We start from the raw sequence: 13,208 nt of genomic DNA, 5'->3' as shown, positions 1-13,208 counted from the left end.
GTACCCTTCTCACTCATGGTAGTAACTTTATAACACAAAAATGAATAACCCACAACTAACTCATTTTAACAGGATAAAACACCATAGCACACAACAATTTGTGACTTAAACAATTTACACTGCCGGACAGCATGTTAGGTAACATTATAGCTGCTAGCTAGCCAGGTAGCATAACAGTCTGTTAAACTGGGAGAGGCTCCAGTCGCTACTGCACATTCAAGAACAGAGAAGAAAGTTAGAGGATGAAGAAAGACCGGAGATACACCAGAACAACGTGTGCTCAAGAGAGGAGCCGTCCGTTTTTGTTTCTAAAAAATCAGACATAATTTAGCCACTGTTGTTGCCCGTCGCTCTAACATTACTTGGTTGCGCTAACGTTACTCGGCCGTGCTAACGTTAAAGACATGTCACTTCAAGCATGCAGTGGAGCAACATTATGAACACAATAACATCCACCTACGGTCTAGGGCTGGGCGTTATGGAGAAAATTAAATATCACGATATTCTTGACCAAATACCTCGATATCAATACCGCAACAATATTGTAGGGTTGACTATTGGTGCTTTCACAAAATATTTACACAATGAGATTTTTGATAAATAATCATCAGTAATGTGGATATAATGACTAAGTGGGTAAAGGCAAATAATAGAACAGTTACAACAGTCTGGTAAGTTCAGAAAAGTACATCACTTTACTGTAATGCAGCCTTTAAAACCAGGAAAAGACAACACTTATGTCATATCATGATATTACGATATCCGAAATCTAAGACGATATCTAGTCTCATATCACAATATCGATATATTGCCCAGTTCTACTATGGTCCCGCTACAGACCGTTGAGAAAGACGGGAGAAAGACGGGTTCGGAGCAATGATTAAAACACTGGATTTAAGATGTCTTGCCTCGCTGAAATACGTCCACCAACCTACTAACATTATTCAAACACCGAAGGATGCTGACAGCGGAGCTCCGTTCAGTCACCCACTTTTCTACAACAACCTAACTTACCTGTGGTCAAGGTAGTGTTCATACGACTATCTTACAACTATTTTGTTTTGAACTGGAAACAATGTTAAAGTTGTTTGTATGCGTATTCATTCAATTTAAGTTTATTTTACTACTTTGCAGTTTGCACAATAAAAATAGTCTACTTATTCTGTAAGTGTTTCATGCATTCTCCTTCATATAATGTTATTGTATAATGTTGTGGGGCCAAGCAAACCCTTTAGTAATCAAAGCTTTTAGTAAACATGATGATATTAAAATGTTTTTGTAATATTCTATGTACTCCTGACAGTAGAATAAGCCATTATAAACCTATATAAAAAAAACGCCCAGTCAAGCAAAAGAAAGAAAATACCGTGTTATACCGTGAAACCGCCAGAATCTTAAAAATACCGTGATACAAATTTTTGGCCATACCACCCAGCACTAATGAACAATCATTGATATTTTAAGCAGGGAAAAGGCAAATCATTTTGGGATATCTAGCCCAACAACACAACCATGCAAAATACACCAAAATAGGCTACAGGATATGCATATCTGCTTTTATTCTAGTTGAATTTAAAACTGCCTCAAAAAACCCTCATCACTCAGATTTGGGGCAGCAGCATGATAAAATGACATGCAGCTTCATGTGAAAAAATTAGCCTAACAAGGAGAGCTGGATAAATAGGCTGTAGCATGTAGCCTACACTAATGACATTGCAGAGAGCAACATATGCCAGGCATCAGAATGTCACTCCATAGGGACATGAGGCTTACGGTAAGAGGATAGTAAGAGTGAGGTGGTGGTGGTGTTGTGTGTGTGTGTGTGTGTGTGTGTGTGTGTGTGTGTGTGTGTGTGTGTGTGTGTGTGTGTGTGTGTGTGTGTGTGTGGGGGGGGGTTATGGTTTATTTACCTCCTGGAACAAAGCCCTGAAGGCAGACAGAAGGGGTGGGAGTTAGAAATACAGTGATGAGGGGTCAAAGGGGGGAGGAGCAGGATAGGACATGTCATATATGAATGAGAGATGAGAGGATGAACTTGACCCAGACTGGAGGACTAAAACAGGAAGGAGAGTAATGAAGTGCAAACATGCTTTGTCATGCCATGTTAGAGCCATAGGATTACAATTCTATAATTAGAGGACGGGGCACCATAATACTAGCCTTCCTTTCAGCATGATGAGCTGCTGAGTCTAAATTACACAAGGGGGCCGGAGAACAGATGCTGTGATCAGAACAGGCAGCTCTGGAGGGTTTCTATACCAGTAAATGATGCCCAGTTAAGGCACAACACGTTCTGATTGACATGCTAAAGGAAAATTTTAACTTGGCACATGATTTACTGATATTTCTGTGATCAGCTCATGACAATGTCATTTTCATGACAGAGAACGGTTGTTATGGTACTGTTCTCTGAAGAAACATGCACATTTTATTATATTTATCTGCAGTTTTTTAATGTATTATTACACACACAACCTTTTCATACAGGTTGAGGTTAGGTAGGGGTTCCACTACCTGTTCAGCGGCTGACAAATTCATCACTGATTCAACATTAGAAAAAGTGCAAGAGGGCGGAAGGTGGGTTGTTATAAAACTGCTATATCAGGAGAAGCAGTGGACTGCTAGATAACACTTGCATTCATATATGAATATTCATCTCGAAGGCTGGCATTGGAACAGATGAGCTCGCATAGGAGAAAGAACAACCCATCCATCTCGCTCTCTCCCATTCTCTGCGCTTCATTCTTTACTTTCAGACATCCCCTTCTTTTGCAATCACCATTTCAATGCCTCTTTCCTCTTTTGCATTTTTCCACCCACTTTTTCCCCTCTAGGCTTCCCCTCTTTTTCTTGATATCACCCGATCTATTGCACTTCCCCGTAAACGCCATCCCCCTACCATTCCCTCTGCAGCACTGATATGTATATGGAAAGAGATGGAGGAAAAAAGGGAAAACGTGTGATTAATGTCTTTGAGAAAAAGATAAATAATCACAGGAGACTGGGGGCTGGTAGTTGGCCTTAGGGGAGTAAATATGGAGAGTTTTATAGCTGCTCACTTGGGAGAGAGGGAGGTGGAGAAGATGAGAGGGGGAGGAAAGGAATACAGCGACAGCAGATCCATTCAAGTATATTAGCTTTCCCCCCATACCCAATAACCTCCGCATCTATTCTATTGCTCTACTGTCTCTACTTTCATCATCAACACTGAATCCCATCCTACTGACAGCACACACACTAGAAGCCACACAAAGCCATGCACCCTCACATCCACCCTGAACTATTTTTTTTCCAGGCCAGGCCCACTGTGTTTGATGGGCCAATACATGTGGTGTGTGATGTGGCTGACAGCCCCCTCCCATGCTGCCCTGCTTTTAAGCCCTCGTCCTCCAGTGGCTGTCTGTCCCCTGGAGTAGATTGCATCTTTTATTTATCATTTTCTCTTCCTTGGCTTTATTTTCCCCAGCCAAAAAAATAAAAATTCTGGGGCGAAAATTGCAATCAGCATAACATGCCCTCATCCTGCTGTGTACTCGCCTGTCATCCTCCACTCTCTGTGAGCATGCAGGATGAGACTGACAGCCCGTGCAGACGAAGACACACACATGCACACACAGACGCATGCACAATCCCCCTCTGTGTTTATAAAACCCCCACACATAATCTTCTCTCTCTCTCTCTCTCTCTTTGTCACTATTTTCCAAAGCACACACACACACACACACACACACACACACACACACACACACACACACACACACACACACACACACACACACACACACACACACACACACACACACACACACACACACACAAATCTCCTCACTGACGCCTTACACTATTTTACCCCGTGCTGGGTGTTTAGCTTCCTAAAGCCCCAAAAGAGTGAGCACATAAATGAGTCTAATGCTGGGGAATCTGGTAAACAGGCCAGAGAGGGAGGGAGAGCTGCCTGCCTGTCTGCTCCATAGCTACTATTGTGCACTGCACATTCTCTGAGCCCACAAGAGCTGAAGCCATCTCCACACAGATTCTTTGGAGGGATAGTAAGCCAAGAAGTGAAAGGGAGAGGGAGCAAGGGAGAGATATAGAGAGGGAGAGGGAGGGAGGAGGAAGAAGATCATGCATACAATCTTGTTTGCAGAATGTATTAAGATTCAGATGAACTGGGGAGGGTAATGGGATTAATATCCTGAACCGTTTCCAAGGGTGGGGAGTCGGATTGACAGCTGGGTCTATTGCACTGACGATTGCAGTAAAATATTGTGGCTCTGGCAAAGGCAGCCAGCCAGCCAGCCAGGCAGGGAGGCAGGGAGGGGGTTGCTGAGCCTACAGCACCCCTGTTTACTCCGAGCTTTACCACAAATAATACAGCGGACAAAAAAAATGCATCTTTGCCTTTACCAGCTGCATATAGCCTGGGCTTTAACTGAATATTGGAAAGACAGCAGAAAAGCTTCAGTCTGTCTCACAAAGGTGTTTGGCAAACAAAATAGAAGCACTGTGGCTTTAAATCACCGTCCCTCCCACCCTTTCTAAATATCGTCTATTTAGCCAGCGGTGAAAAGATATAGGGGGCTTTTGTCTGCGTACCCATTGGTGGGGGCACGGAGAGCTGGAAAGACATAAAAATAGGAACAAAGTGCTAAGCTTCCAATTGGGATGGCTCTGGGCAATTCAATGCGCGCAGCTCAGTGGGCAAAAACAAGGAGAAGTGGGCTACTATTACGGGCTTATCTGAAAATAGGCTATTCTCACACAGCTATAGGGTAGACTGGTGTGGAAATACCCTGCATTGTTTATAATACACAAGGCTATGGAAGGCAAACACAAACCCTTTAAAAGTCTGGCACGGTTCCACAGAAAAAGGCAAACAGTGCGAGTTAGATGTTTGGTTTTATTGTAGGCTGTTTTCCTGCATTTTTGTAACGTTACAGTCCACTCACCGACTTGCAATACGTTGTCCACCCAGCCACCCTCTAGCAGAGTGACACCCCGTAGGAAAGGCAGCTGGGTCTCGTCATTATTGTCCCCGTTAGTTCCACTTTCCTCTCCTCCGGCGTTGAAAGAGGAATACATACAGATCTCCTTCTCGCTTCTCGGGAATGACCAGTATACGATCCTCCGCTGGACGGGTTCAGGGATCCTCTCGAACCGCTCCTCCACCCTCTGGAACGGCCACTTCTCCGCGACTCTGCGTGCCGCGATGTCGAGCAACGACTCCGGGTTGTGCGTTTTTCCATTCCCCGACCCTCCCGGAGCGGACCCTGCGCCGCCACACAGGACTCCTCCAGCCCGCTGCCCCTGCCTGCATGCCGGGTTGTAGCCGGGCCTGCAGCAGAGCCGCTTGGCTGGGGGCTGCTGGACTCGCTCGGCCATGATCGCACCGCTTCCAACCTGAAGCGCAGTTCCTCTCCGATCATATAAACGGGATAAGGAAGAGAAAAGGGCAATCTCGCACCGATTGTTTTCCGTACATGGAGAGACTGCCCTTATTTGGAAAGGGAGGCGGCGCCTGTGAGTTCCGTGAAGTCCTTTGTGTTGTCAAAGTAACCGGGATGGGCGGGATCCTGGAGCGCTGCCAGCGCACGAGTGGCGCTATAAAAGGAACTGGAGGCGGAATTCCCGAACGTCGGCAAATCCTTTGTGAAGCCGTTCAGGAGCGCGAGGGCGGAGCCCCGGCGGCCGACGGCCTTTGAAGTTTCCTTCTTATTTGAGTTTAAAGGCGGGGACTTAATCCAGGGGCGGTCTCGCAGTTTCCCACAGGGGTAAAAGGGGGCAAGAAAACTGACTTTTTTCCTTTGGAGCCTGTGCTACCACCCCAGGCTCTATGCTTCTTCAATAACAACGTGATGGTTGTTTTCGAGGCTTAAGTCCAAAGGACTCTCAGCTGTCCGTAAGGGCGTGGGAGGAGGGACAGAAAGATATGGAGCCGGACATGCTTGTAGGCTAGGCTAGGCTACTCTATAGCCACTAATCAGTCATTTTGGTCAGCTGTTTGACATTGGTATACTGTGCTGCAGCTATACTTGAAGATCAGTAGGATAGGCTATTAATATAGGTCTAAATAAACCTGGCGATGTCATCAGGATATTGGATAGGAACATTTAAATTTTAAACAGAAGTCATGCTCTCTACTCACTCAAGTGTTGGGTGTAGCCTATCTAACTTGCAGAAAAAGTTAAAATCATAGGATGTTGAAAATTCCTCAAGTTCTGGCTTGTTAGTGGGGTTACTTGTAATCATTAAGACAAACCACAGTGGGGATGGTTAATTATAAATTGTGGTGTAGTCATATATGGTCCTCCTTCCTGTCTGTTGATAATGCTAGTTCCATAGCTGCGTCATGAAAAGGGGGCCCACTTCTGTAGGAGTATAGTCGTCAGGGGTTTAGGGTGCGGCCACATTGCCCACCCCCTGGGCTCTCCCTGGTGAGACATGTAACAGAAGCTAATAATTATAAGCCTAACAAAAAAGCCACTAGATTGGGGATTAAAACTTGGCCAAAACTATGCTGGCAAACCAGAAAGTGTGTTTGCAATGTGTTAGTCCTCTGCATGTGTTCCCAGCTGCCCCTCTCCTTCCTCTGTGAGTATAGGTCTAAAAGGCTGGCCTTTGAACTGCTCTGAAAGTGATCCATGCCGTATGGACGTAGCAGATGTGGCCTAACCTGATTTGGTTTCAATACTTCCCCACAGGAACTTCACAAAGCCAGCAAGTCCATCTTTGTTATGTTAGTCATCTTTCCCAGAGGGCCAGTGGAGCTTTTAGCTTCTTCTTTTTTGACACAGCTATTGCCTTATTGTTTGCTTTATTATTCAGACAGAGCAGTTCCACATGACCAGAAGTTTCAACAGCTAGAGGTCTTCTGATTCTTAATCCAGTAATTTGTTGACCACATTCAGTTTTGTATTGTTAATCTATATGCAATATTGTATAATCATTTGTCCAGCAGAGGATTGTTTTACAGCTCATGGCACACGGCCTATTCATTCTTTCTGTAGGGAACCCTGACAGACAAGAGTGTCACAGGTCTGCTCTATTATTATTAAAACTATAATACATCAAACACATTCATTCTCTTACAAAGACACATTTGATTTCATTTAACTGACTAACTAACTAATTCTGTAGGCTACCCAAAATAAAAAAAAACGTAAGCTCACCTCAAAGTTCCTTTACTCTTCTGTAGCCTACAACTTACACCATTTAGGCAATATTATACCCAGAGGTCTGCATTAACCAAGGGTGTAATTTTTACCCTGTATATTCACAATTTATAAATTAAGTTTCTACGGCTAAGGGACTACATTTCCCATATTTTAAGGAACGCGTCATATCCAATCACGAGTGAGCAGGGCACCACACTTCCCGTCCCCGGCCAATTTTTTTTCCTAGGATAGCGAAGGCATGGCAGGCATGATCCGCCCTACTCTTCCTCTGATTGGCTAGTACTCATTGTCTTCGTTGGTTTGGTTGGTTAGGTATATACAAGAGGAGTGGGATTGGTTAAGGTTAGGGTAAGAATGTCAGGGTAATCCAATCAGAAGCAGAGTAAGGCAGAGTAGGGCGGAACATGCCTGCGCCATCCTGGGAAGGAAATACTTGCACCCCGGAACAGGGAGGAACTGGAACTCATTATCGTGGATATAAACACAATCTCTGCACATTGGTAAGTTTATTTTGTATTTAGTTTGTTTATACCACCACTAACTAATATGAATACATATATTCTTTTTTTTTTTCGTGCACATGCATTTTTGTTGCGCCGTTTAGCCAGTGCTCTTGCTCCTTAAAGCTAACGTTAGGCCCTTATTAGTTAGCTAGCGTTGCTAAGGTTAGTAGAAATGTAAATGTTTCATCCACTTCAACATATCCAGATCGAATCCTAGTGGCAGGCAAGGAGAATTTGTCACATTAGCCTGTTTGTATGAGGCTGTAGCCAGAGTAAATGTTTCTAACAGTCTCTCTGGTTGCTGCTACTTAGCATCCGGTGGTCATTAGCAGATTTATGAGTCCTGAACTGTTTTGGTCGGAGCGCTCAACAAGTAGCAGTAACCTACATTAAAGGGCTTAATTAAGCCATATTGATGACTTGTAATAATTAATATTTTGCACACCCTGCACAAAACCTAACCGCGCGTAAAACAGTTATAATGTACATATTTGTTATAGTGTCTGTTACATATTTGTATTGTAATATTTCTATTCTGTATTTATGTTAACTGTTGCAGTACGTTGCTCTATTGTTTATTCAGTTTTCATATGTTTATTGTATGCACTAAAGACAACAAGGCAAATTCTATGCAAGTGAAAACTTACTTTGGCAATAAATATCCATCTGATTCTGATGTAAAAAATAAAAAAAATATCAAGTGCTTTTAATTCAGTACACAAAAAAGTATTCGTCCCCTGATGTTTTATTGTATTGTAACACTGAACCAGAGTGCATAAATAGACTCCCATGTACTGATCGACAGAAAAGACATGAAGAGAAAACATCTCTACAAATGTGGAGCAGCCAGTTGTCTTTAGAAGTTGCATACATTGCATGAACATACCGGTGAGAAGTGGAATTTAGGATAAATACGAATCTGCAAGGTCCCCCTCCTGTTTAGTCGGTTAAAAAGAAAAATGCAGTATACGAAGACAAAGGAACACCCAAACAAGTCAGAATAATTTCAAAGGCAGTGAGTATCCCTGCAGTACAGGAAGGTCAAACAGAAAAAATATGTAACAGCTGTAAAAGATAGCTTATAAAGACAGTAGCGTTCACATAATCTATCTTTTTAATAAACTGTCTGTACACTTACAAAGTTCTCAATGCTTCGGTTTACATGAAGGGACCCTCATTATGCTACCGTTGAAGTGTGGTGCTATATTTTAGCCTTGTTAGTGGTAAAGAAATAGCAATTTCTTTTACTTTACCCATGCCCCAACGAATAGCTTTATAATTAATCAGCGGTTTGCGGTAGCTTGTATCAAGCTAGAGACACATTCACTCAGCATGAAAACATTTCCCAGAGAACGGTCGACTCTGTAATCGTGTTATGAACCCATAGGTTCATTTTGCGCCGGAATTGTCCTTTAACTTAAAGAAGTGGCTAACAAGTAGTCAGCACTGTCAACATTAGTTTAGGAACTCAAATTGCTGCCATCTTGTCTCTTCTGCTCTGTCTGGGTTTTTTGTGCTCTGCCTGTGTGTCTCTTTCACTATATATAGTTAGGGAAACAGTATGTTGCTTGTTATCAACCCAGCATTGTGGTTTTTGTGCATGTCCACCATGTATGTCTTTGTTATTAAGCCCTGTTTGTTATCTGGTCGGACAGTGTTGATCTCACCCAACTGTTCTTGTTTTTATGTTATTGTCTTTTAGCATTAGTATAATCAGCTTTTATTGTATAGGGCCAAATCTGTATACATTATTGATAGCTTAATCGTTTTTATCTCATTTTAGGGTGACCTCTTACAACCAGTCCAGGGACAGCGGATGTTAGCCTCTTAGGCTAATTCTGGCACATTTAACTTTTATGTATTATTAGTGTGTATTGTCCCTGACAAATAAACCTGAAATAGAATAAAAAATCAATAAATAAATTCCCCCGTCCAGCGCCCACGTCATTTAAATAGCAAATGCACCTGCGCCCATCTGTGCGCCCATGGGTGTGCTGGTCTTACAGGGAGGTTTGGTGAGGTGAATTCTTGGCATATTGCTATCTTGAGGCATCGCAAAGTGATTGCGCCATTGACCAACAAAAAACCTGGTCTAAAGTCAATAACGCAGCATTTCAATGTTATTTTAACAGCGCATTAGTAAAATGTGCCTAGACTCGTGCACAGCGCGTGCACACTATGCTTGTTACACACACACACACACACACACAAACATGCAAAAGATTAAAAATAATAAATATTACAGTGCAAATCCACCATCATAATAGCAATGTGCCAAGGTACAAACGCCTGGCTTTTAAAGGGAATGGGAGATGACACTCTGATTGGTTTATTGCATGTTACGCCCAAAACACACCTATGAATTAATGAAGACACTAAGTACAAGCCTTTTGAACCATGCGCCTGGCGCACGGACCTTTTTTTTGCGCTGTTAAACTAGCAAAAGTGGATTTGGACACGCGCTAAATGCACCTGTGCCAGGCGCTTCATGCCAGTGCACTTAGATCGTTAAAGTATGGCCCATTGACTTGAACGAGTTACAAAGTCAGGTGTTTTTCCAAAAAGAGTTCTGAAATATGAGGGGGCGTGGCCCTAATACAGTTTGACCTGTCTGTCACGGACAGACATGGTGTCATTGGAGCTTCCATAGTTGGTCACGCTGAGGCGATTCCCATAGTGAAACACCTCACTCTTGGCGTTTTTCCATTACATTACTCGACTCGCCTCTACCCAACTCACTGTGCGTCCCTTTTCCATTGCAGATTGTAGTACCGTCTCAGCTTGGCTGGTCGTCATAGCGACTGCCGTGGGCATGGCTTGGTAGCGTTGCATTTCCCCCGACTCATTTCCTGGTTCTCCTTCTCCATAAACAACATGAAATCAACAAGATAGTTAACTTTTCCTGCTCCAGATTTCCCACCGTGGTCAGAAAGAACAGGGGAGACACTTTGTTTCTCTCACTATATGACTCTAGAGTCACTACTCGCTGCGGAGCAAATCGCTGGCACTCTCACTTCTCCCTCGCTCACCAGCTCCCCACACACACACGGCGACTCGACACACACACCAGCGCACAAGTATAAACATGAGGCCACTTGTATGCTACGGAGAAAGCTCTGTGTGGAGCCTCCGGCAGCAAAAAAACACCGCTGGCTAAACTATTTAAAAATGCCGTCTGTCGCTAGCAATGCAGTGATCAGTGACTCTTCTTTCCAACCAATCTGTAGCCTGCAGGGTTTCACGTCACCTTCTCGGCTCACCTCAGCTCGCTTGGAACCTCGACTGAGGAGGTACTAAAAAAAGTACCTGTTAGGAGGTACCAGGTACTTTTTTTCGTAATGGAAAACCAAAAAAGTAGAGTAGAGTAGAGGCGAGACGAGTAGGTACCATGTAATGGAAAAGCGCCATCTGTTATCAAAGAACCGGGGCTACGTTAAGTAATCTAAAGTTTTGTAGGCTACTATACATGTCCTTGTTGCATTTGTTAAGATCTAATCTGAAGATTTCTGTCATTTTAAACAACTCTTGAGTTGTAGTTTAAAACTTTTACAGCCAACTTAATAAAATCTCAAGTTTTATTCGGGCTCAAGTCCATAAATACAGTTAATGGATTCAAGCACGGAGAACGAGAACTGAAGGCTCAGTTAGGAACGATTAGCTCTGTTAGCTCCAGTTAGCTCAATTATAAGATAAGGTATGGAGTGGAGGAGACTGCCGCGGACAGGGCTAACAACTGAACTCTGATAAATTACGTTCAGAGAGCTTTCACTGCGGTCTGGCCGCGTTATTTCAACGATTTGTTAATGCAGTTAATCCCACGACAAGACCACCAGTAGCAAGTTACTGCTAACAATAGCCTCTGAGCCTGAATTGAAGCGTTGACGCGGTCATGCACGCGGAGCGCGACTTCACGAGGGGGAGGGGCTGGATGCCACTGGTCTTTGCGCGCTGCAAAAAAAATACATTGTTGATTGGGAATAAATGTAATTCAGATGTTATCTACCTGGGCAGTGTGCCCATGTAGAACCTATGTATGGGAAACACTGTGTGCCTTAACCATAATCCACCAGGAAGCCCCAAAATATGGGATTTTTAGAGTTTTATAGCAATTTTAGAAAGTACCTTAACTCGTCAAGTATGTAATTTGCTGATTAGCCAGAAAGGCAGTGTATATCTGGTTTAAGGCTCGGACTAAGCACAATTTTGGATAACCCAATGTTACTTTATCAACTTACTTTTTTTGTGCAACCAGCTATCCAAAACCTACTTATATACATTTACAATGATATAAAATAGAGAAAAGAAGCCGGAAGCCTTACATGAGAAGCTTGAACCAGCAAATACTTGGTATTTTCCCTCAATAAATGAGTTGATTATCAGAATTGTTCACGATAAATGTTCTCTTGATTAACTGTTTCATCTCAAATCTTTTTTTTTTCTTTCTGTAAACGGTTTCTCACTGTATGTGAAAGTAGATTGTATCCATAACACCCACTCCCAATATCAACCAATCGTTATTGGTTGAAGGTCCTTTGGTTATTGTTATAGTTATTTTTTCTACATATATATGCCCTGGCTATTCACTGCTTTCTCTCCTGGTACCATTTCTCAGGTTTCATTAAGCCTCATTGTTGCTGACCAGGATGATTGACGTTCGGGCATGGGCAGAGTATGTGGTGGAGTGGGCTGCCAAAGACCCCTATGGTTTCCTCACCACTGTCATACTGGCTCTCACACCTCTCTTCATTGCCAGTGCACTGCTGTCCTGGAAACTGGCCAAGATGATTGAGGCACGTGACCGGGAACAGAAGAAAAAGCAGAAACGTCAAGAAAACATAGCCAAGGCCAAGAGGACCAAGAAAGACTGAGCCTGTGGGTAGAATGGGGGCATAAAAAAGGAGGAGCAACCATCACGCTCACAGCCCTCCTTATTCCAAATAATGACATAGTGCCCTTCGTTGTTCCAGCCCTACTGTCAGCACAGGGCCACTACGCCTCGTATCCGGGATAGGAGACTGGCCCCACAGGTCTAACAGTGCAGAGACGGACAGTACTGCCCGAAGGAGGCTCGTCCCAATGGGACTTTGGTCAGCAAGAGCACAGTGGTCATCTGTATGATGGTTTTTATACAGACATCCGCTGATAATATTGTACAGCTGTTGCAACACCTTGCATTCCTTTGTTAGCGTCCATGTTCTGCTGAATTGATGATGTAATGAGCATACTGGAACTTTTTCCAAAATATCCCAGATACTACTTTCTAATCAATAAAGTTTTCATGGTTGATAAGAATCTTATTTCCTCTTTGTGGATTTAACATTGGACTGCATAAAATATCACAGGTGCTTAGTATTCATCCCCTCATGTTTTATTGCATTGGAACACTGAACCAGCGTGCATAGTTAGTCTTCCATGTACTGATCGACAGAACTAATCTCCACAAATGTGGAGCAGCGAGTTGTCTTTACAAGTTGCATGAACATACCTGTGCAAAGTGAATTTCAAATAAGTACTCCTGCATCTGCAAGGT

The 13,208-nt window shown here is 43.2% G+C and overlaps 2 protein-coding genes across 2 annotated transcripts in view; one reads left to right on the top strand and one right to left on the bottom strand.

Moving 5' to 3' along the window:
* Positions 1-5,649, bottom strand: part of LOC114555950 (zinc finger SWIM domain-containing protein 6) — a 48,946-nt gene extending 43,297 nt beyond the window's left edge. The window contains exon 1 of the mRNA XM_028578732.1: positions 4,950-5,649. Coding sequence (XP_028434533.1) covers positions 4,950-5,382 — 433 coding nt within the window. The 5' untranslated portion in view covers positions 5,383-5,649. The remainder of the gene's footprint in view (positions 1-4,949) is intronic.
* Positions 5,650-7,522: 1,873 nt separating this feature from the next.
* Positions 7,523-12,970, top strand: smim15 (small integral membrane protein 15). The gene is made up of 2 exons (XM_028578754.1): positions 7,523-7,675; positions 12,291-12,970. Exon 2 carries the CDS (start codon positions 12,322-12,324, stop codon positions 12,544-12,546), a length of 225 nt encoding a protein of 74 aa, XP_028434555.1. The 5' UTR covers positions 7,523-7,675; positions 12,291-12,321; the 3' UTR covers positions 12,547-12,970.
* Positions 12,971-13,208: the final 238 nt, after the last annotated feature.

Source organism: Perca flavescens, chromosome 5, assembly GCF_004354835.1.
Source record: "Perca flavescens isolate YP-PL-M2 chromosome 5, PFLA_1.0, whole genome shotgun sequence".
Lineage (NCBI taxonomy): Eukaryota > Metazoa > Chordata > Actinopteri > Perciformes > Percidae > Perca > Perca flavescens.
This window is presented reverse-complemented; position numbering and strand designations above follow the sequence as displayed.